Source organism: Porites lutea, chromosome 10 (genome assembly GCF_958299795.1).
Source record: "Porites lutea chromosome 10, jaPorLute2.1, whole genome shotgun sequence".
NCBI classification, from domain to species: domain Eukaryota; kingdom Metazoa; phylum Cnidaria; class Anthozoa; order Scleractinia; family Poritidae; genus Porites; species Porites lutea.
In genome coordinates this window covers 21,509,453-21,529,841 of record NC_133210.1, presented here as the reverse complement: position 1 = coordinate 21,529,841, position 20,389 = coordinate 21,509,453, and the positions used below count along the sequence as shown (strand labels likewise).

Genomic DNA, 20,389 nt, shown 5'->3' with positions numbered 1-20,389 from the left:
CAAATAAACAAATTCCTTCACGTTGTGTCGGGTCAGTGTTCCACAAAACAAACGTTATTGAGCACATAAAGAAACCAGCTAGATTATAAACAGAATATTCAGGCAACAATCAACAACTTGAAACAGAAATGAAAGCCAGATGACCTCATTAAACGCCAAATTTGATCCATTTGTACCAACACTGACAACCGCAAATATGGCTTCATGCACTTCTCCTCAATGACTTCAAATTTCTCAACAGTGCATTCATGGGATACAAAATATGGTGTTTAAGAGCAACGGTCAGGAAATATCAAGTGGCAAGAGTTGAAAAATCGATTGCCTTCATTTTTTGTGCATAAATAGCGTTTAGGTAGATAAGTAATCTGATGTAAGTTGTTGTCGCAAAAAGCCTTTTATTTTTGAGAAAAGTAAGAATATCAGTTTTTGTGGTCGCAGTCTCAAAATGGCCGTATTTTCAACGCAAAATTTGCTAACATCAACTCTCCTCACGTTCGCAAATAAAGCCGCAAGGAGAAATTGGGACACTTTCCATCAATAGAACAACTCTTCTTCTTTCACTAGAAGATACTTTCAAAGCAAATATCAAGACTCGTTGAAAAATAAATTTTACAAAAGTTATGAAAAGGTACCTTTTTTTGAAGAAGAAGTCAGGTATTTTCAGCTTTCGAGTGAATGATATTTTAACGTCAATATTGTCCACTCTTCATCCATTTCTCACTTTACCAAGCAATGATTTAAAGTGCGAAAGATGTACCTTTTTGTCACTTTCAAGCGATCTCATGAAAGGCACAAAAAGGTACCTTTTTTGCACTTGGAAGCGAGGCTCTCAAAAGCGCGAAAAAGGTACCTTTTTTTGCAGTTGGAAGTGATGTTGTTAAAAGTGCAAAAAAGGTACCTTTTCATAAAAATGTAAAATAGTGTTTTCAAGCTTTTGGGAAGCCATTCAAAATCCTTCTGACTGACATATGTCAACTGTTGGCACCTCTTGAGCTTCAATGAACAATGCACAGACTTTTAGGGGATTCTAGGTGATCCTGTTAAAATTGAAATGATCTACAAGGGGAAACAGCAGAGTGAAAAGTTTTAGCTCACTTCTTTTAGCCAAGATCAAAAGCGAGAAACTAGAAGAAATCCGAAAATACTAGCCACCAGCCAAATGGATAAAATGGCTCCTGAAAATGTAACAACTTCTGGTCCTTTAAAACTAGAGGCAAGAAGAGAAGCTCAGCAAGTGCAATTTTCAGCATGGAGCAAATACTTTAACCTTAAAGAAGTCCTACATGTAAAGCAAAGGTGTTCATTTTCCTTTTCCTTTAAGTCTTAACTAAGCGGGTTCCCCAGTGGGTCAGGTTTAATAACTGTCTTGTTTCGTGGGTGATGTTTTTCACTTCAGAAAGGTTGTTAGAGACTTCAGTCTTGGGGTTATTTTTGTTTGCTATAATATAAATTATATATTAAATAATTTAACTTCAGGTGCTGAAGAACAAAAGCAACAAGAAGCGCCTTGAGACTTTGTTTGCACACTGTCACGTATTAAACATTTATTTACAGAAACTTCCTTTTATTTTGGATTTGACAGATAAAAAGTCATGGATTGCTTTTCAAGTTCAACCACTGAACTGACGACTTCTACTATTTAAGTGATGCAAAATGCGGTTCAAACACTTTTATTAAGGTTTCAAGGCGAAGTATCACCCGGGCCGTGAAAACTAGTGCAAATTTACGGAAGGGTTGTTAACTGCTACTGCCTGGGTGTAGCTAAAGGAAACCGAACCAAAAATCAATCGAACTCAATCGAACCCAATCGTTGGAATTGTTGTTTGATTGGTTTGGTAATTGAACATAATCGAACTGGACCTTTTCAATAAAAAAGGACACCTTAACTGGATCTGAACGGACGCAACAGTGTAGAGAATATACAAAAATAATAGTCATTACTAGTGCTGCCAGTGATCTCTTTGCCTTAAAGTAAATATCTATTAAAACTGCAAGCAGCGTTTGTAAAAGCTGTTGCACAATAGAAGCAATAGAAGCTACTTTTTTGGCAAGACAATCCTTCATTAAATGTAACTGAAATAATGATGTGAATAGCAAAATATTTTTCCTTTACATCAAAATAAAAAAGGTCATCACGTTTTGTATTTTGTCTGTATAGGCACAAAATAGGTGGTTGGCTCCTCTGCTCCCTTGGACATCTTAGCGTACTTGTGTTTGAAATTAAAGCTAATAGATAACTTATGACACCGTGTTTGAAAGCAGATGAAACTGGTTTTATGTTCAAGTGTTTGATTATTTTTGATTGTTTAGTGTCCGACTGTGTTCAATTGCAAAATTTTGATTAGCTACGCCACGTACCGGCCTTATCTTGAATGTATATTTGAATAGTTCAGGAATTAATTTCTCACAAGAATTAAATTCTTAGTAGAGTATGTTACTTTTAGAGAGGAAAGATTTTTCTGATGTGAGAGTTGCAAAATTTTAGGCACCTGATGGCAACTAAATGGTCGCATTGGAGGGTTGAGACGTTGTTAAGCCTTTTGTTGCAGCTGTTAAATGTGACAATAATAAACCAGGAACCTTACGCTAGGTTATACCCACTGATCAGTTCTAAGGCAAACCCATTTTTGAAGTGTGTTAGGTAAACGGACTCACATTAATGAATTCCTCTCTAACTTAAGCTTGAAGCACATTTACGTGGATGCTTATCTTTGAGCTGTACTGTAAAATAAATAGTTACGAGCCAAGTCCCATTTATAGGAACCCCATTAAAAAAATAAAAGAAAAAATCACGTGAGCTATTTACGATTAATAATTATGAATGTCAGTGTAGCCTGAAATACGTACAGGGCCTGCAAGTAAGTGTCATTAATTAATAATTTAACATCTACATAAAAAGCATGAAAAGGTAAATAGTGAGAATTAAAATCTAGTATACTACAAAGCTAATTCTTTCGTATTTAACATCTAAACAGTTAATAAAAGAGTTTTTTATAAGGTATAGTATTAATTTTAGTTTTATGACAAGTTTCCTTCCTAAGATGGTAGCTAGATGGTTTGACGTGTGGCATTATAGATAAAAGTGGATGTCCTGTCCAGTTGGAAACTTTTCTAAAAATTTTGCAATCTTAGACCTGTTTTTCCTTTTAAAACAGCATATTTCCGAGAAACATTGCACTGGTGTAAGATCAGAATCCGATGCACCTTAGACAGATAAAAAATAACAATTATTAATATTAGGCAGAACTATTGTTGAACTATCGTGTTAAATTAGTGACATATTGTATATAAACCTCTTTGCGCAGCATTCTAAGGATTTGTGGGGATTTGTTAGCTTTAATGCGCTGAAAATTTGCTGTCACGTTGGAAGGACGTGACACTTAAAATCTCTACTTCTTTACAGCTAGGTATTCTCCCAATAGATGAATAGAGATCGCGGTTCAATTCTTTTTGATTGTCAACTATTTACAGTAATTTTGCTTGGATTGCAAGACATTCCATTTGCTTTCGTCCAATCTAAAAGCTGTGACACTAACTGATCAGAGTAGTCGCCCTCCTTCATAGTACAGGAGCATTAATAATTGGCGGATCATCACACTCAAAGTTGTTGAAACATTCCCTTTGTGTTCTATTCTTTAAAAAGTTCAAGTACCAGTTGATAATAAATATTATATGGATTCAATGGGAGGTTTTTTAATTTATTAGCCAGAATTTCATGTTTCATAGAGTCAAGAGCTTTGATGAAGTCCATAGCAAAAAGGTGAACTGCTTAGGGTTTAGATTTATCTAAGTAGCTGTTGTTTTTATGTTGACAAGAGAGTGTCGATGCAGTTTCCACCTTTTCTCTAGGTGAACTGCGAGGTGCTGATTTGACTTTCAATGGTCTATTTCAACTATGCTACTATTCGCGCCCTTGAGTGAGATAAATGATAAATTTGACGCTTACCAATCTACAGATTAGTACTGTATACCAGTTGTTTGACATGTCAATAAACGCCTGTACTGATTTTTTTTTTAATGGGCTCCTAGAAATGTAGCGTGGGCTCCTAACATTTTATTTTAGGAGCCTGAAGTGCTCCCAACAATTTTCTTAGGCAGCAGCCTTGTATTAACCTGGTAAATTTCACTACAAAAAAATAAAAGCACCGCAAAAAAGTGCAACACCTATATATTAATTTTGTTATTTCTTTTTCTTTTTTCTGACTTACAGACGGTGCTGTTAGTTTTACAGAAAAGCCAAATAGCACACTGTATTTTATGAAAGACAGCATTGCAACCATGAAATGGGACTATGAAGTGCAAGATAGGGAAGCCGAGTTAAACTTTATTATTTGGAGCGCACAAAATAAATCCACTTCTATTATTTCTTCACTTCTATTTGAGGACCCCAAAGGCAATGTTAACATCAGCACCAACATACCACAAATGTATGAAGGGAGAGTGGAGAAGATTGGACGAGCTACTCTTGTGATAAAAAACATCACTTATGAAGATTCTACCACATATATTTGCACTCTTGATCAAAAGTTTGGCCAGGATCCAAGTAGCCCTGTCGAACTAGTTGTTACAGGTACAGTTTTTTTTAATGTTTTGTGTTTTTAGGTTGTATGATTTTATACAGTGTAAAGTAGACTGCAAATGTTTAAGTTACAGTGTATTCTAAGAAGACACAGAAACACACATTGAGTGAGACTACCACCTCTAAACATGAACTTACATGTAGTTTGAGCTGCCACAAGCAGCCAAGGGATGTTTTAACTATTTCAATTACGTTTAGCTGAGCTCTTGTGTGCGCAAAGTGCATGCCAGCAGAGCACCATGGGTAAGAAAATTTGGTGAACTGTCCTTCCAAGAAAATTTGGTTGCGACACTCTTTGGGGGATGATGGAAGGGAATCAGGTGTCAGCCCGTCGGTGGGAGGAGTATGTTATAAATCATACAATGTATTTGTGCAACCTGCATTTTTCTTGGCAGGAAATTGTGCAAGAAATGGCGTGGCCAAGTTGTCACGTTAAAAAACTTGTTTACTACTCATGGATATCCATGGTTTACTTTAGAAACTTGTTTTCAAGTATTTTAAGCATAAGGATTTGTGACCATATACAACATATCAGGTTAACTTCTTTAAGTATTCTATCAAATGAGTAACATCCAAATAATTATCTTCATTATCTAGGGACTATTAAGGAGTAGTGATTTAATTTTTCTACAAAAATTTTATAAGTTGAGAGTTTTAAAAGAATGTGGAATAGAATTCAAAATAGACACACCAATTCTAGTGAAAGATTTTTTCATTTTTTCAGTTCTAGAGAAATTGACAGAGAAACATTCCTTGGCAGATAATCGTGTAATAAAATCAGTCTGGAATATCCCTAAGTTTAAGGACAGGGCCAACCGGTCACGCGACACTTTTCAACCAATGAGAAGGCGCGCTTATGTTTATCAAAACACAAATCAAAACATCAACATGTTGATCAAAACTTTTCACAACAGTGGACGGAGTCGGACAGAATCAGTCATTGTTTGGAGCCCCTCAGGCATATTTGCATGTGACGAATGTAGCCATTTTTTATTGGCTATTACACTCATGAAGTATTAATGAGTTTAGAAGAATGTTTTCTACCACAGTCCTTGCAAGCTCCTTTCTTTCTGCAATCTTGCACTCTATGGTACGGTTTCAGTTGAAGCAGAGTCTTGCTTCTCACAAACTGTGCACGCTCCTCAGAAGACTCCCTTTCTGCTAAAGCTTGTTGCTCCTCAAACAACTTCAACTTTGCCTCCAAGGCTCTTCTTTTGGCTGATTCTTCAACATATCTTTGTCTCACAGAACTTGCTTTTGCTAGTACTGTCCACAGATCTACCACCTATACCTGCCTGACTGATTGAATCTTCAGATAAAACATCAGAACCAGGCGAATTTGCATTTGCACACTCAACACCAACAATCCAACCAGCTACCTTTTCTTTCAAACAACTAACAGCGTGATACTCGGCATGAAAATATTCGTAAGCTTCCTTAATACTACCGACATCAGCAGGACTCTTGATGTACAACTCATGAGCTCCCTTGATTTTTTCAAATGCTTGATTAAGCTCAAATACTTTGTTCTTTACGCAATCAACGTCAGCACCAACCAATTCAGAGATTTCATTCCTCTTCCTTGTAAGCACTGACTTAAAACCAGCTCTAGTTCTTTTCTGTTAGGTACATTCTTGCACATGTCTGGCTTCTTCACCATGCAGACCAACCATTTCGTCGCTAACTGCATTTGCTTCATATTCCATGGAGACACTGGTACGTGTTTAAACTAATGTAGCTGCCAAAAACCACAACCTTCAATTTGTACCTACGTGGAGATACTACTAGTCAAACTCAAGTACAATAACCAACTTCACTTTAAACATGGTCTCTAGATGGAATACAAAATGCATGAAAATTACAGAAATAAATTGAAAAACTTACACTAACACTTAAAACCGACAAAATACAGCAAGCGCTAATAAAGGAAACTTACAAACACATGTGAAGACGTCCGGCTAGTACGATGAAAACTGATTACTAAATGCAGAAACAAATACACCCTGAAACTTAGCACAAACACGGCAAACACCTTTTCACATGTTAACAACCGCGCGGTCCTGGGCCTAAGTAAAATCCTGCCGGTCGGATAAATAATAAACCGAATATAGGCATTAAAAAAAAAAAATGGAACTACAGTATCGGATCCAGTGGGCAGCGTCATTTTGGGTCTTGTTGTTATCCCATATTTTGCTCCAGAATCATCATTTTCTTTATTGTAATACCATAATACAACATAATAGCCGAGCCCATTCCTTGGGCCTTGGGTTAGAATGAGGTAGAAGTCTATTTGATGGAGAATGTTTTTCTTAGGATGTGAGATGTTCCAAGTAGTGTTATCTTCTGTAGTTCATGTATTTTGATGTTACACGGGATCTGTTGTATATCTTTTTCAAACCCTCTCTTTATTAGTCCCAGGGCCCGTATCACTACCAGAATTGGTGTAGCTTTCATCCTCCACACTCTGTTATTATTATTATTATTATTATTATTGTTATTATTATTATTATTATTATTACTATTATCATTTTTATGTGCTTCAGCACTCTGAAGTAATGTTTACATAATCTCAATTATGTCCTCAACATAAGAACACTGAAATTGTATTTTCAGGTCAAAGTATACTTTTAGCATACTTTCACTGTACTTTTGCTTTGAAGTGATGGCAAGATGACTTACTTCTAATATATTCTCAGATTGTGTCTTTAAAGGGATATTATACTTAAAGTAAAATTTAATATTTGAAGAATAAATGAAGTACATTTGCCAAATATACTTTATTTACAATTTTCTTCTTGAAGTACAAATGACGTATATCTCTAATGTACTTTCTTTCTGAGAAGTACATATTAAGTATACTTAACTTCTATAAGGGATCAATGTACCAAAAAAGGCAGTATAGGATCAGCTGTTCTGCCTCTCAGCTAAATGTCCTTCTTCCAATATTCATATAAAATTATTTATGTGTGCTTAGTAATTTTTACCTTTAAATAGGTGTTTTGTGAAAAAAAGTGGCTCAAAAGTTGGCAAAACCACGTCGACTTCCTTGAGTGGGCAATTAAAGAAAAATTTTTAGTACTGATTTCAACTGTTTTTATTTTCGAAAATTAGGACCAGCTTCTCTCAGTGTCAAGAATATATTTTCTGCCATTGGTGACTCCGCAACCTTTACTTGTAATGCTGTGAATGTTCCAAGTCAAAGGTTCTCTTGGTTGATAATGAAGGGTGGAAAGACTGAGAAGATTGTCGGTGATGCTCATTATACCATCTCTTCATCTGGCACTGGATTCTCTGAGCTCATTATCGCAAATGTCTCTGCTGTTGATAAAGGGTATTATATCTGTAATGCCACTATCAATGAGCTAAATGAAGCCAGCGGTTATTTACAAGTACTTCAAGGTATATTCAGTTTTTATTCTCAGATTAAAGAGTACAATGTGGTTGATTTTTGCAGTAGAAACAACAGTGATAGGAGCTATACAGGCTGTACAGACTTACGAAGCTCTCCAGAAAGAATATCCCTAATGCATTTATGCCACCCTATTCTAGAAATTGTAGTCACCCCAGGTCAAGTTAACTGCGCATTAATTGAAAAATAAATCTGTTAGCCGTTTCCACGCCTGGCAACAAATTTAAATCTGCATTCCTGGTGCATAGCAAGTAGTGTGGGCTACTGACAACTTCTTAGTGTTCGGTCAAGTTGGAAAATCTTTTTAAACTGGATAAAAGTTCTTTGAAGACATTCATATCAAATTCAAAATTTAACTGAGAACGCAGAAATTGGTCAATTAGCTGTATATTATACACTCTTGAGTGCACAGAATGATATTCAAATCTACAACTATTAACAGATTCAAAATTCAAAAATCATATTCATTAGTGGAAACTTGGACAGTATGCTAGACCTGGCATGACTGTAAGTCCTCAGGTCCTATTTAAATCTATTATTTACATTGTACTCACTATCTCCCTTTTCATTTCCTAAGAGCCTTGAGTTAATTTTGGAAACCAGAGTTCTGCCTTTAGTTAACTGAGTATTCTGAAGGTTGTGCATGCAATAAACTTTATTACCACGGACCAAAGTACAGAATGTTTGTACCATGCAGCAGTGTGTTTGTCATTTTTTTTTTTCAAAACAATGTATAATAAAACAATTATTGCATTCAGGTTTAGTGCTACCTTATATAATCAAGGTCTTGGCAACTTGATTAATATTCAGGATATCTCAAAACTCTCATCTAATACAGTGTACATGTCAGTGTTTAATTGTAATTCTCGTATTGACATTGTATCACCAGAACAGCATGGTTTTGTGTTTCTTATAACAAATTACTTATCCAAAAATTTAAATTTATTTAATGACCATCCCCTATTAGTTGGTTATGAGGTTTTTATGTAATTGATTTTTATGTTATTTTAATGTTTAGATATGTCTGTATCATACGAGTCTTGCCCAAACTTGCCATACAATGTAAGAGTTGGTAGGAATGAACTGAAACTTTGTTGCCCAGTCAGTGGTTATCCAAAACCTACTATTACCTGGGAAAGGAATGGGATTCAGTTGCAGAAGAGTGAGAACCCCTTGTATTTCATATCTAAAGTGACAGAAGAAGACTTTGGAAACTATACTTGTACAGCAACTGATGGAAAATCTTCCATTCCATCCGCTATCAGTGTCAGAGATGAAATTGGTAAGTAAATAAAAGAAATAACAGTATTGCCTTAGTCTCTTTTGAGAGGACACTATGGCATTTGGTGTTTGCTGTAAAGGGTTCCTGCTTAAAATCATTGTCAGCTGAACATGTGTACATGTAACCTCCCCTGAGTAAAACAGGATCCTTCCCTTGTAGAATCAGACACTATGTAGAACCTATGCAAAGGCTATGTCACAAAGCTATGTAAAACCTATGTCAATGAGCCATACAGTGCTTTAACCAGATCCTATATTGTTTCTATTTGTTTTGTTTCGAAAATGCTACGTTTTCGCTAGTCAAACGGAACCTACTTACTTGATTTGCACGCAGCTTGAAAATCCTTCAAAGTCCTTGAATTTTGAAATATAAGTTCAAGGCCTTGAAAGTCCTTTTAAGAACCCTGTACTTAAAAGCTATGCAGTTTTTGAAAGTAGGAACAAAGGACGAAATGACAGTTCCACATAACCTACTTACTTAGCTTTTGGAAAGAGATTTTAGACCTCATAGTCAATCTTACAGAACAATCCTAGAAAATAAAACAGCCTTCACATAGGACTGAAATAGAGTTCACATAGCAAAATGGAACAGGGAACAATTGATTAAGTAGCTTTTGAATAGGCTAGGGTTTTCTTAGAATTTAGATAACCCAGGAATAGAGAAAGCATGATAAGTAGAGCCTTTACTTAAAGTTCACATATAAATTTTGCGTAGCTTTAAAATAGGGAAAACACTGAGCAAATTACTTTTACATAGGCTTGAAATAGGATTTTAAACTTATTGGATTAGGTAAAACATATGACATACACTGCCTAGAATTGACATAGAATTGACATATTCTTTCATGTGTGTAGGTTTCGATTTGCTTGAGCAAATGTAGGTTTAAAATACGCTTGTAATAATCACCAGAAGAGGAAAACTATTATAAACATATGACATAGAATACGTTTTGCATTGGTAAGAAAGAGGTTTTGAAAAGAAAAATTGAAAAAGTTTTGCAAAATAATACAACAGACACTAACACACAAAATACAGAATACATTTTCACGATTGGAAGCGGTTTCATAGTCGAAACCTTAAGTTAAAGTTTGGTTAATTTGCTTATTATGTTGACTCTTGGCTGATGTTGTGGTCTTCAGTACGATACAGTTTGCTTGGGAATGCAACGATTAAGTATCTGAAAACAGAAAATGGAAATTGTAGGGTATGTAAACACAAAAACAACCTGATTGCTAAAACTGCATGAAATGAATGAGTATTTAATGTGTGATCGATTTGGTGACCGATCCAACTTGTTCGGATGCGCAGAAACGGGAGACAACACAAGCAAATCGAGACTTAAATTAAGAGAAGCATCACTTACCGACGTTAGGAGTACTTACTGTTGAACCTGGCAAGAAAAAGTCTTAAATTAAAATTAAAAGAAGTGTCTTCTTTTAAACGCACGCTTGACAGTTCGACCTCTTTATCTTGTTTGAAAGCGCCCGCGTGGATACAGACACTTTTCACACCTTTTCATTGGTTTAAAATGCCTACGTGATGATAACACGCAAAATGCGCATGTGTTGAACTCACGGGCTTCCCTGGGAACTAGTGGAAACAACAACATGGCGGACAAACACCGAGGACTGCAGCGTTTCGGCTTCGCAGTTTTAACCGGTTTCATTCAGGAGACATCTATGCATGGAGGTATCATTTCAAGTGAAGACACACTAGGGAAAAGCTAGAATGGAAAGTTAAGTCAAGAATGATGGATGCAACGACTGCTTGACGAAAATGTTGTCACTAAGGATTTATCTGCATGCACAAAGAAAATTTTTTGTATTATGATTTTCAAGCTGTTTAGTTTGTGTAAGCGCTATTTAACCTGTACCATCCTCATGCCTAGAATTTTAAATGCTATGATAGAATTATCACATAGGAAACGCATAGACTACATTATTTCTCATATAAGTGAGGTGGGAAGAAATACGTTTATGTAAAAGCTATGTAACCTTTATCTCAGGATGAAGGTAAATTAAAATGTCACGTAGTAAGGCATAGACTGCAAATATGTTTCATTCACGTAGCATAGAATATACATAGCCCTATGTAAAAGCTAAGAGACTTGTTGGAAATAGAAGTGAACACCAAGATGCTTAGCCTCCCACACAGGCGTTTCTAGGGGAGGTCGTCTTTCACCCCTCATGAAAAACGAGCTCCCCTTAAAAACTCCTGCGTGGGAGGCTACCAGATGCTATGTAAAAGCTATTTTGCTTTGATGGTCTTGTTGCATAGTGAATACATAGGATGCAAATCGTAAGGAAAAGCAGAACTTTCTATTGCATAGTAAATACATAGCTATGTCAAGACTATGAAAAGATTTTGAATAGTACTTGCACAGCTACGTACTTTTCAAATAGCCTTAACATAAATTCAACGTGGATTTTTCATACTTTGGACTTTGCTATGTTGTATGTCACATAGTTAATTACATAGGCAGTAGTGAACATAACATAGCTGAAACATAGTAAATAAATAGCATGAGCATAGGCTTTTCATATGTCTGGTTCTACAAGGGTTGGTGTAATAGTGTGAGGGCTCAAGCTTACCCCAAAAATTGCAAAAATTTACAAGCAAACTAATGAAAAAACACATAAAGTGTAATCATGGTTGAAACACAAAAGGTATGCAGATAAACGTTAGACACATTCCTTTGGTAACAATGTCAGTGTTACTAAAAAGACCTTTGGTCCAAATAGTGCATAGACAGGGAAGAGGCCCAGGTTCCTGCACCTCTATTTCCTACCATTGTCGCCAATCCAAGTACTATGAACTTACACCCCTTGTTGGGGATAAGCACAGATTTCTTCGACTCAAACGGTGAAAACTAAAACGAAAATACAAAACATGTAGGTAGAGAGCAAAATAGAACTGAAAAACGAACCAAATACTTACAAGTTCTGTGCTCTCTCTACCATACAAACAACGCAACAACTATCACAGATCAACACACTAGTCACATGGAAAAAGAAGTCACGTGACCAGTGGTCAGGTCCCTATCAAAAAAACCTAACAGTTTTCGGATAATTTTCATGTCCGATTTTTAAATTAGATTTGTCCCGAACATCCCGGCCGCCTTGGGGCGATCGCGTAGAACGTCCCAACAGTTAAACTCAGCATCTACACCGCATCTACTTCTTTCACATCGTTCTCAAGCAAGCACAACTTCTGTATAGGACGAACATAGACAGCATCCTTGGTCTTGACTTTCACAGTCCGTACTAGACCATCTGCACCCGGGTACGTCTCCAACACTCTGCCGAGATTCCAATGCCCTCTAGGGGTGTTGTCGTTAACAAGAAGAACCAAGGCGTCGGGTTTGATATTAGGCAGCACTCTTCGCCATTTACCTCGTTGTTGGAGGGTTGGGATGTACTCCTTCAACCACCTTTCCCAAAACAAATTAGCCAAAAACTGAACCTGCCTCCACTTCTTTCTGTAAATGTCAGTCTTCTCAAAGACTCCAGGAGGCAAACAGATGATCTTCCTCTGCATCAATAGGTGGGCCGGTGTTAGCGGTTCGAGATCGTTCGGATCGTCCGAGTTCGCTGTGAGGGCTCTTCCGTTAAGGATACGCTCAACCTCAGTAACGAGTGTTCGTAGAACCACATCTGTCACAGTTTGCGCCCCCAAAATGGACTTTAAGACTGTCTTTGCACTTCGAACCATACGTTCCCACACGCCAGACATACTTGATGCAGTCGGGGGTTGAAATATCCATTTAAAGCCTCGTTGTATCAGCTCTCTCTCTATCTGCCCTTGGTTCCATTCCTGGAGACTCTTCTTCAATTCTCGTTCGGACCCAACGAAGTTAGAACCGTTGTCACATCGTAACTCTTTCACGTCTCCCCTTCGATTTATAAAACGCCTTAAACACATGATGAACTCATCAGTATCCATAGAGTTAACCACTTCAAGATGCACGCTACGGGTGGTCAAACTGGTAAACAAGCAACACCACCGTTTCGCGGTCCCTCGGCCATGTTTCACATGAATCGGGCCAAAGAGGTCCATACCAGTGAACGAAAACGGTGGCTCATAGGCTGTAAGTCGACATTTGGGTAAGGGTGCCATCTGCTGGGTCATAGGTTTGGCGTTAAGTTTCTTGCAGGTAAGGCATCGATTAAGGACCCATCTAACCAATACACGCACTTGAGGGATCCACAAATCTTCCCGCAACTTTGCAATAACATGTTCCCGTCCCAAGTGACCAATAAGGTGGTGAACGTGACGTACAACCAACTTGGCGACCGGATGGTCTCTGGGAAAAATCATTTGTTGGCCGAGTGTACAGGAGGTCGGCTTGAGCTGACCACGGCCATTAACTCTCAGGATTCCGCCTTCGTCAAGTTTGGGATTCAGTGACGCAACCTTGCTTGACGGCTTGACCGCACCGTTGGACTTCAAATCTTTAATCTCCTGTGCATACGCCAATCCTTGGACAATCCTCACAATTGCTGCAGTTGCCGCGTCAAAATCGTCAACACTGAGACGTCCAGTTTTGGAGTTCTGTTTGTCCTTAACAAATTGTACAAAACGCAGGAGCCAGGCCATTCTGCGCCTGAGGCGGGACCAATCTGAACAGATAGTTAATAACACTCGGAGGGGCGGTTCTTCACAGCTTTCGACGGCCGTAGGCCTTGTATCTTCCTTCTTCGTCACGGACGGATTAGGGGAAAGTTGGACGGAGTGCACGAGAGCTTCCTTCTTTAACTCCAGACCTTCATCGGGTACGAATTAGCACTTGTCTGTGGACCAACAAGTTTCCGGCTCCCACAAGAAGTCAGGTCCACGAAGCCACCTATGGTCAGCAGTTAGCGAAGACGGGCTCATTCCTCGCGACACATAGTCTGCCGGGTTTAAGGATCCTGGCACATGATGCCAATCCTCTACAAGTGTGTGCTCCGTTATTTCTTCCACTCTGTTAGCTACAAAGGTCTGAAGTCTTCGTTTCTCGTTTCTCAGATAGTGCAGCACTATTTCACTATCAGTCCAAAGATACGTCCTGGAAATGTTCAGTTCAAGTTCCTCTCGCAACATCTTAAACATCCGGGTTGCGAGTACAGCTGCTTGCAATTCCAGTCTTGGAATACTAACAAATTTCACAGGTGCATTTCTGGCCTTACCAATAATGAAGGCGCAATGAACTCGTCCATCGGGGTACTCGCTTGGCAGATATGGTGATGCGCCATAACCAATCTCTGACGCATCTGAAAACACATGAAGCTGTAACTTGCATTGACGCGGGTCACCGTCCGACAGGAAATAGGACCGAGGGATGGACAACTCGGACAACAAGGGTAACTCAGTGTTCCATGCTCTCCACTTAGACAGAAATTCTTCGCTCAGGGGCTCATCCCATCCTATGTTAGCCTTCCATAGGTCTTAAATCAGGCGTCGTGCAGACAAAGCCACTGGTGCTGCGAAACCCAGAGGATCAAACAATGAACAAACAGTGGAGAGTATACCGCGCTTTGTTTCAGGGCGAACTAGGCTTCTTATTTCGAACCCCAACGTATCATCTCCAACAGACCAACGTACTCCGAGTGCACGCTCTATAGGTAGCTCGTCCAGGTCAAGGTTTAGATCTGGCTTAGATCGCTTATCATTTGGGACAGCACTTAGTAGTCTCTTGGAGTTCGACGTAAACTTGGTCAAGTTAAATCCGCCTCGAGCGAGCAGTTCTACCATGTCATGGGCTAGGCGAATTGCGCACTGTTCATCATTCTCAGAGGGAAGAGCATCGTCAACATAGAAATTTCCTTTCACAGCTGTAATAACACTAGAGGTGTACTCTTCGGCATTGTCGTCGGCCACACGGCGCAAAGTTGAGTTTGCAATACAGGGGGAGGAAGCCGCTCCGAAAATATGCACTTGCATGACGTATGTATCAGGGGGATTATCATATCCATTTGTCCACCACAGGAACCTCAAGGAATCCTGGTCTTCCTCACGCACACGTATCTGATGAAACATCTTTTCGATGTCGGCAGCGAACGCTATTTTCCCCTGGCGGAAACGTAGGAGAACACCAACCAAGTTGTTGGCTACATCTGGTCCAGTCAGCAAGTTCTTATTAAGCGAAGTCCCCTCGCATTCAGCTGCTGCATCGAACGCAATGCGCACCTTGCCTGGTTTGGTAGGACTGGTTACAGGGTGATGCGGAAGATACCAATGTGTTTTAGACTCTTTGTTTAACTCTTCTTCTGACAACTTGCGAGCGAACCCACTGCTGATTTTACTATCCATAACTTCGCGGTACTTAACGGCCATTTCTTCGTTGCCAGGTTTCGTAAGACGGCGTCTCAGGCACTCTAGACGGTGCTTGGCCATGGCTACATTATTCGGAAACTGGCGTTCTTTCTCCTTCCACAGCATACCGACTTCGTACCGACCGTCCACGCAGCGGGTGGTGGTCTCAATTATCTTCAAGGCTATTTTGTCTTCCACCGAGAGGGGTTTCTCATTTGATTTCAGTGTCCCGTAATCCTCCAGATTCCAAAATTTTTCAATGAGAGAACGCGGTTCAGGGTCAATCGAGACAAAGTTTGCTGAAACCCCTTGACGACAATTGGCACCATAAGGACCACAAACGCACCAGCCCAAGGGATAACGACAGCCATAGAGCCCTTTCTTCTTATCTTCAGGGACTCTAACTTCCTTCTGTAAATGTGCATAGGGAATATTGTTTCCAACAAGTATAGAGACTCTCTTGATGTCAACCTCCGGGAACTCTACATCACGTAAGTGCGGGTACTCAATAGTGTCAATCTGCTCCGGAAGAGTACAGCGCGACTGGTTGAGGTTAGGCAGGACATAGGCCTCCGACACGTCAATACTCTCCCCGGAAGTATCCACCGAAGTCAAGGTAAAGGACACACGTTTCGACTCTACCACATTGTCACTACTTGAAATCGTGTTAATTCCGATTTTCACGGGTGTTCCTTGAATACCAAGGTGATCAACTAAATCTTGTTCAATGAGGGTGTCAGTGCAGCCACTGTCTAAGAAGGCGTAAGTGGATACAGTGTTACCATTCTCAGCAGATATAACAACAGGTATAACGTTCAACAGCACTTTCGCTTGCACAGTCGCAACGGCAGCGGACGATATTGGCACCTTTCCCACAGACTTGTCATACTTGTCAGACTTGTCTCCGCTCGCGGCTGGAGTGACATTTCCCCTTTCGCTGTTTGGGGATTTAGACGTCGCCAATGGCTTGTCAGACTTATCACTAGACTCTCTATTATTCCGTGGGATGAAGCGACGACCACCATAATTACTTTCAGAGTGCAGAAGAGGAATGTGTCGACCGGAACATACTGAACATGCTGGTGGGTCCGGACAGGAGCCAGAACCGTGTCCGGGCGTTTCAAGACCACAATTAAAACAAAATCTACAGGATGCCGCATACTGTCTTCGCACTGCCACGTGTTTGCACTGTTTGATAATAGGGCATTCTTGGAGTTTGTGACGCTTACTTGATTTGCAAATTCCGCAGTGTTCAGTGTTCTCAGAAGCAGGAGTTTTATGATCAACGCCGGTAGTACTGATTGTGGTGTTCTTTACTGGAAGCTTTGGAGGAAGTTTGGTATTCTTGTTTTCCCGCTTAAATGTCTGCGAGCCGAACACCGGGTCATTTCTGATAGGCGCTTGTTTGTGCACAAAATCAGCGACGTCCTTTAATCGAGCGGATCTTCCGGACTTCACGAGCTCGTAGTTCACGGTTTGCCACTTTAGGATTAAGTCGTTAGGTAAACGGTTCACGATGCGCCTGAGGTTCGTCGCTACGCTCGCCTCGCGTTCAACGTCTCCCTTGAGGATCCTGGTGGCTGCATTTAAGTTCTCAGAGAAATTGAGAAGACCAGTATTGTCGCCGTACGCCAACTTGGGGCCAGATGCGAGCTCTTCCACACATGCTTGCGTCACTCTCACCGCTTGGCCAAAACGTTCCTCCAACGTTTTCATAATCTCGTTAAACGTACAACCTCTATTACGCTTCACAACCTCTAACGCTTCTCCCGCCACGAATTTAGGCAGATACTCCACTTGCTGGGCATCAGTGAGCAGGTCGCTTTCGAGGTGCGTACGAACTTGTTCACGAAAAAAGGGGAACTCGGCTGGATTACCACTGAACTGTGTCGGCTTTATTCCGCTAAGATATTGTGCTTTCCACATTGTGGCAACATGATCACGGGGAGCCTGGTCCATGCTGGAGACGGTCTGCGACCTCCCGAAGTTAACACGTTCAGAGGACTGGGTCGAGTTAATCCCCGCAGAGGGAGTGGTGGTGTTTAATCCCTTCACAGACGATTCATTGTGGCTCAACATAGTGTCTGACGGTCTTGAAACTGCTGGATACTTTGGCTCCGTTGATTGAGGTGTTCCACTGGATATCACATACACGGCACTCGGTTGACTGTTAAACCCATCTCTAGAAACATACTCAGACGTAACTGGGGTGGAGTGTGATTGCTTGTTAACAATAAACGTAGAAGTGTTCAAGGCACTAGGCACAACAGGGCGGAGTTTACTTTCAGTCAAGTTATCCATTTCAATTTTCCATTCAAGCTCAGCCAATGTTGCTTCCTCTTCAAGGCGCCTAAGTTCCATCCTTTGCTTATATTCATGAGCCACTCTTGCTGCTTCTGCATCTTCCTTTGCCCTAGCTCTTGCTAAGTCTAGTTTCATTTTAGACACCAGTGCCCTCTTTAGTGATTTCTTCTGTGAGGAAACTGATGATGCCTCAGAATGTTTGGTAACATGAGTAGCAACGCTGTGCACTGACTTATTGTCATCTTGTTTCGGATCCCAGACTGGTAGTCCGCGGTCCATTCCAAGTTCGTCATGCCGGGGGTCTGGTCTTCTAAACAAACCCTCACACTCATTGATAATATCGTCCACTTCACGTTTCAGAGTAGAATAACGTTCTTGTACATGTTCTAAGCGTTTTCTCTCGTTAATTCCTGCAAGGTACCTCCCATGAAGTCCCTCGAGCCTGTCCTATTTTTCCAAGAGCAAGTCAACAGATTTCTTAGCTTCCTCTGGATTCAGTGTTACATGAATTTCAGACTGAATTTCTTTCAATAAACTGTCGATTTCCTTGCTAATATTTGACCACTGCATTGCCGTACTCCTCTGGTCCCGTGAGTCCCTTTTCCGATCCGATTCCAAAAATTCAACGCGAGTAGTCGGCGGGGGCCTGGGACGAAAATGATAGCCATCGCCTTCCCTCGAAGCGCTCAATGGCTGTGAAAAAACATTCGTAGAAACACAAGAAGGTAAAGAAATATCGCTCCGAGTTGAAACCGCAGGTAACTGAATCGAAAAATCGGGCAATCCACGATCCATTCCAGATCCAGCGTAATCCAAACTTATACCACGACCACTGTCGAAGCCAACGTTCAATCTATTCGAAGCATCCATCGATCACACTTGAAAACATGCAATTCCAATAGAACTTTTTTCACTGATGTTGGGGATAAGCACAGATTTCTTCGACTCAAACGGTGAAAACTAAAACGAAATACAAAACATGTAGGTAGAGAACAAAATAGAACTGAAAAACGAACCAAATACTTACAAGTCCTGTGCTCTCTCTACCATACAAACAACGCAACAACTATCACAGATCAACACACTAGTCACATGGAAAAAGAAGTCACGTGACCAGTGCTCAGGTCCCTATCAAAAAAACCAAAGAGTTTTTGGATAATTTTCATGTCCGATTTTTAAATTAGATTTGTCCCGAACATCCCTCCCCATTCACACCAACTAAACATGATTAACTGTACATAGTTTAGGTAATCACTGGGTTAACTAAACGTGTTTTACCGAAAAACTGCTCACATCGAAAAGGTGTGCAGGAGTAACTTTCAGCCTCGTCTTGACATTTACAGCCTCACTTTCATAATTTAAACATCACGCACTCTAAAAACAACGCAATCTAATAAATCGTAATCTCCATGTGGAGTGAGTTTTTAAGGTGGCTCCATCATTAATACAGGCGCATTGAGTTATGACGAACTTTTCGTCATAACTTTTTCGTTGTTAGGGACTTGTCAGAAATTAGCTGGGGGGAGGGGGGGTGGAAACAGAGGGAGGGTCACAACTTTTTGAGACTCAGAAAAGGGAGGGGTCATGAAAAATGGGCCGTTAAAAGGGGGAGGGTCATGCAAATATATGCCCGTGATCATGTAGAGGTTCACTCACAGAAGAAAAACAAAATTTCTTTATTTCGTAAAAAAAAAAAGAGCAACGGAATATTATGGATATAAACTGTGAAGTATTTAACAAACATCTACTTTTCATTTATAAAAATGCTATAGAGGCTTATTGCAATAACGAATAATGTTGTTGTTAATGTTATTATAGTTTTGGCTATCCTTTTCATCCCTGTCTTCAGCATCACCATCAATGCTGCTGTGAGCATCTTGATCATCATCATTTATGTCATCAGCATTTTATTTTGTTTATTTTATCTTATTTTATTAGCTTCGCATTGATACAATCACTTTCATCATCATCATGATTTTCATTTAAGTTGAAGCGTAGATATTGCTTGATAATGTCCTGTGATTCATTGGTGAACAACCCTTCTCAAAGATATATGGCCTTTGTGTTTTGAGGAACCCACTTTTTCCTTCATAATGAAGAAATAATGGGCCAATAGCTTCTGTAATATCACGCGATTCTTGCTGAGGTGTAATATGGTTTCAATAACTCCTTTGCAGTTTGCTTCCATTCTTTTTGCCCTAGCTTTCTTTGCTTTGCTTTTATTTTGCTTTTGTTTCCTTTTTTTTCTTGTTCATTTGTTTGTCTTGTTGGCTTGGAATCCTGCACCTTAAAGAGCCTGGAACATTTTTCTTTCAATTCTGTAAGGTGGGGAGGGTCATGATATTTTAGACCAAGCTCAAGGGGAGGGTTAGCAAATTTCACTCCCATTGCAGGGATGGGTCACCTAATTTCCGAACCCAAATTTAAAATTCCCACCCCCCCTCCCCCCCTGCTAATTTCTGACAAGTCCCTTAACGCGACGGTTCCGAAACTTTGCAAAGAACATCAGATATCATTCGGA

The 20,389-nt window shown here is 39.9% G+C and overlaps 2 protein-coding genes across 2 annotated transcripts in view; one reads left to right on the top strand and one right to left on the bottom strand.

Annotated features, from left to right (window-relative positions):
• LOC140950277 (cell adhesion molecule DSCAM-like) overlaps positions 1 to 20,389 on the bottom strand; it is a 265,680-nt gene that overhangs the window by 111,306 nt on the left and 133,985 nt on the right. The gene's annotated exons all lie outside the window — the stretch shown is intronic.
• Positions 1 to 20,389, top strand: part of LOC140950301 (protein amalgam-like) — a 70,626-nt gene that overhangs the window by 20,261 nt on the left and 29,976 nt on the right. The window contains exons 2-4 of the mRNA XM_073399528.1: positions 4,211 to 4,570; positions 7,691 to 7,978; positions 9,007 to 9,270. Of these exons, the coding sequence (XP_073255629.1) occupies positions 4,211 to 4,570; positions 7,691 to 7,978; positions 9,007 to 9,270 (912 nt within the window). The remainder of the gene's footprint in view (positions 1 to 4,210; positions 4,571 to 7,690; positions 7,979 to 9,006; positions 9,271 to 20,389) is intronic.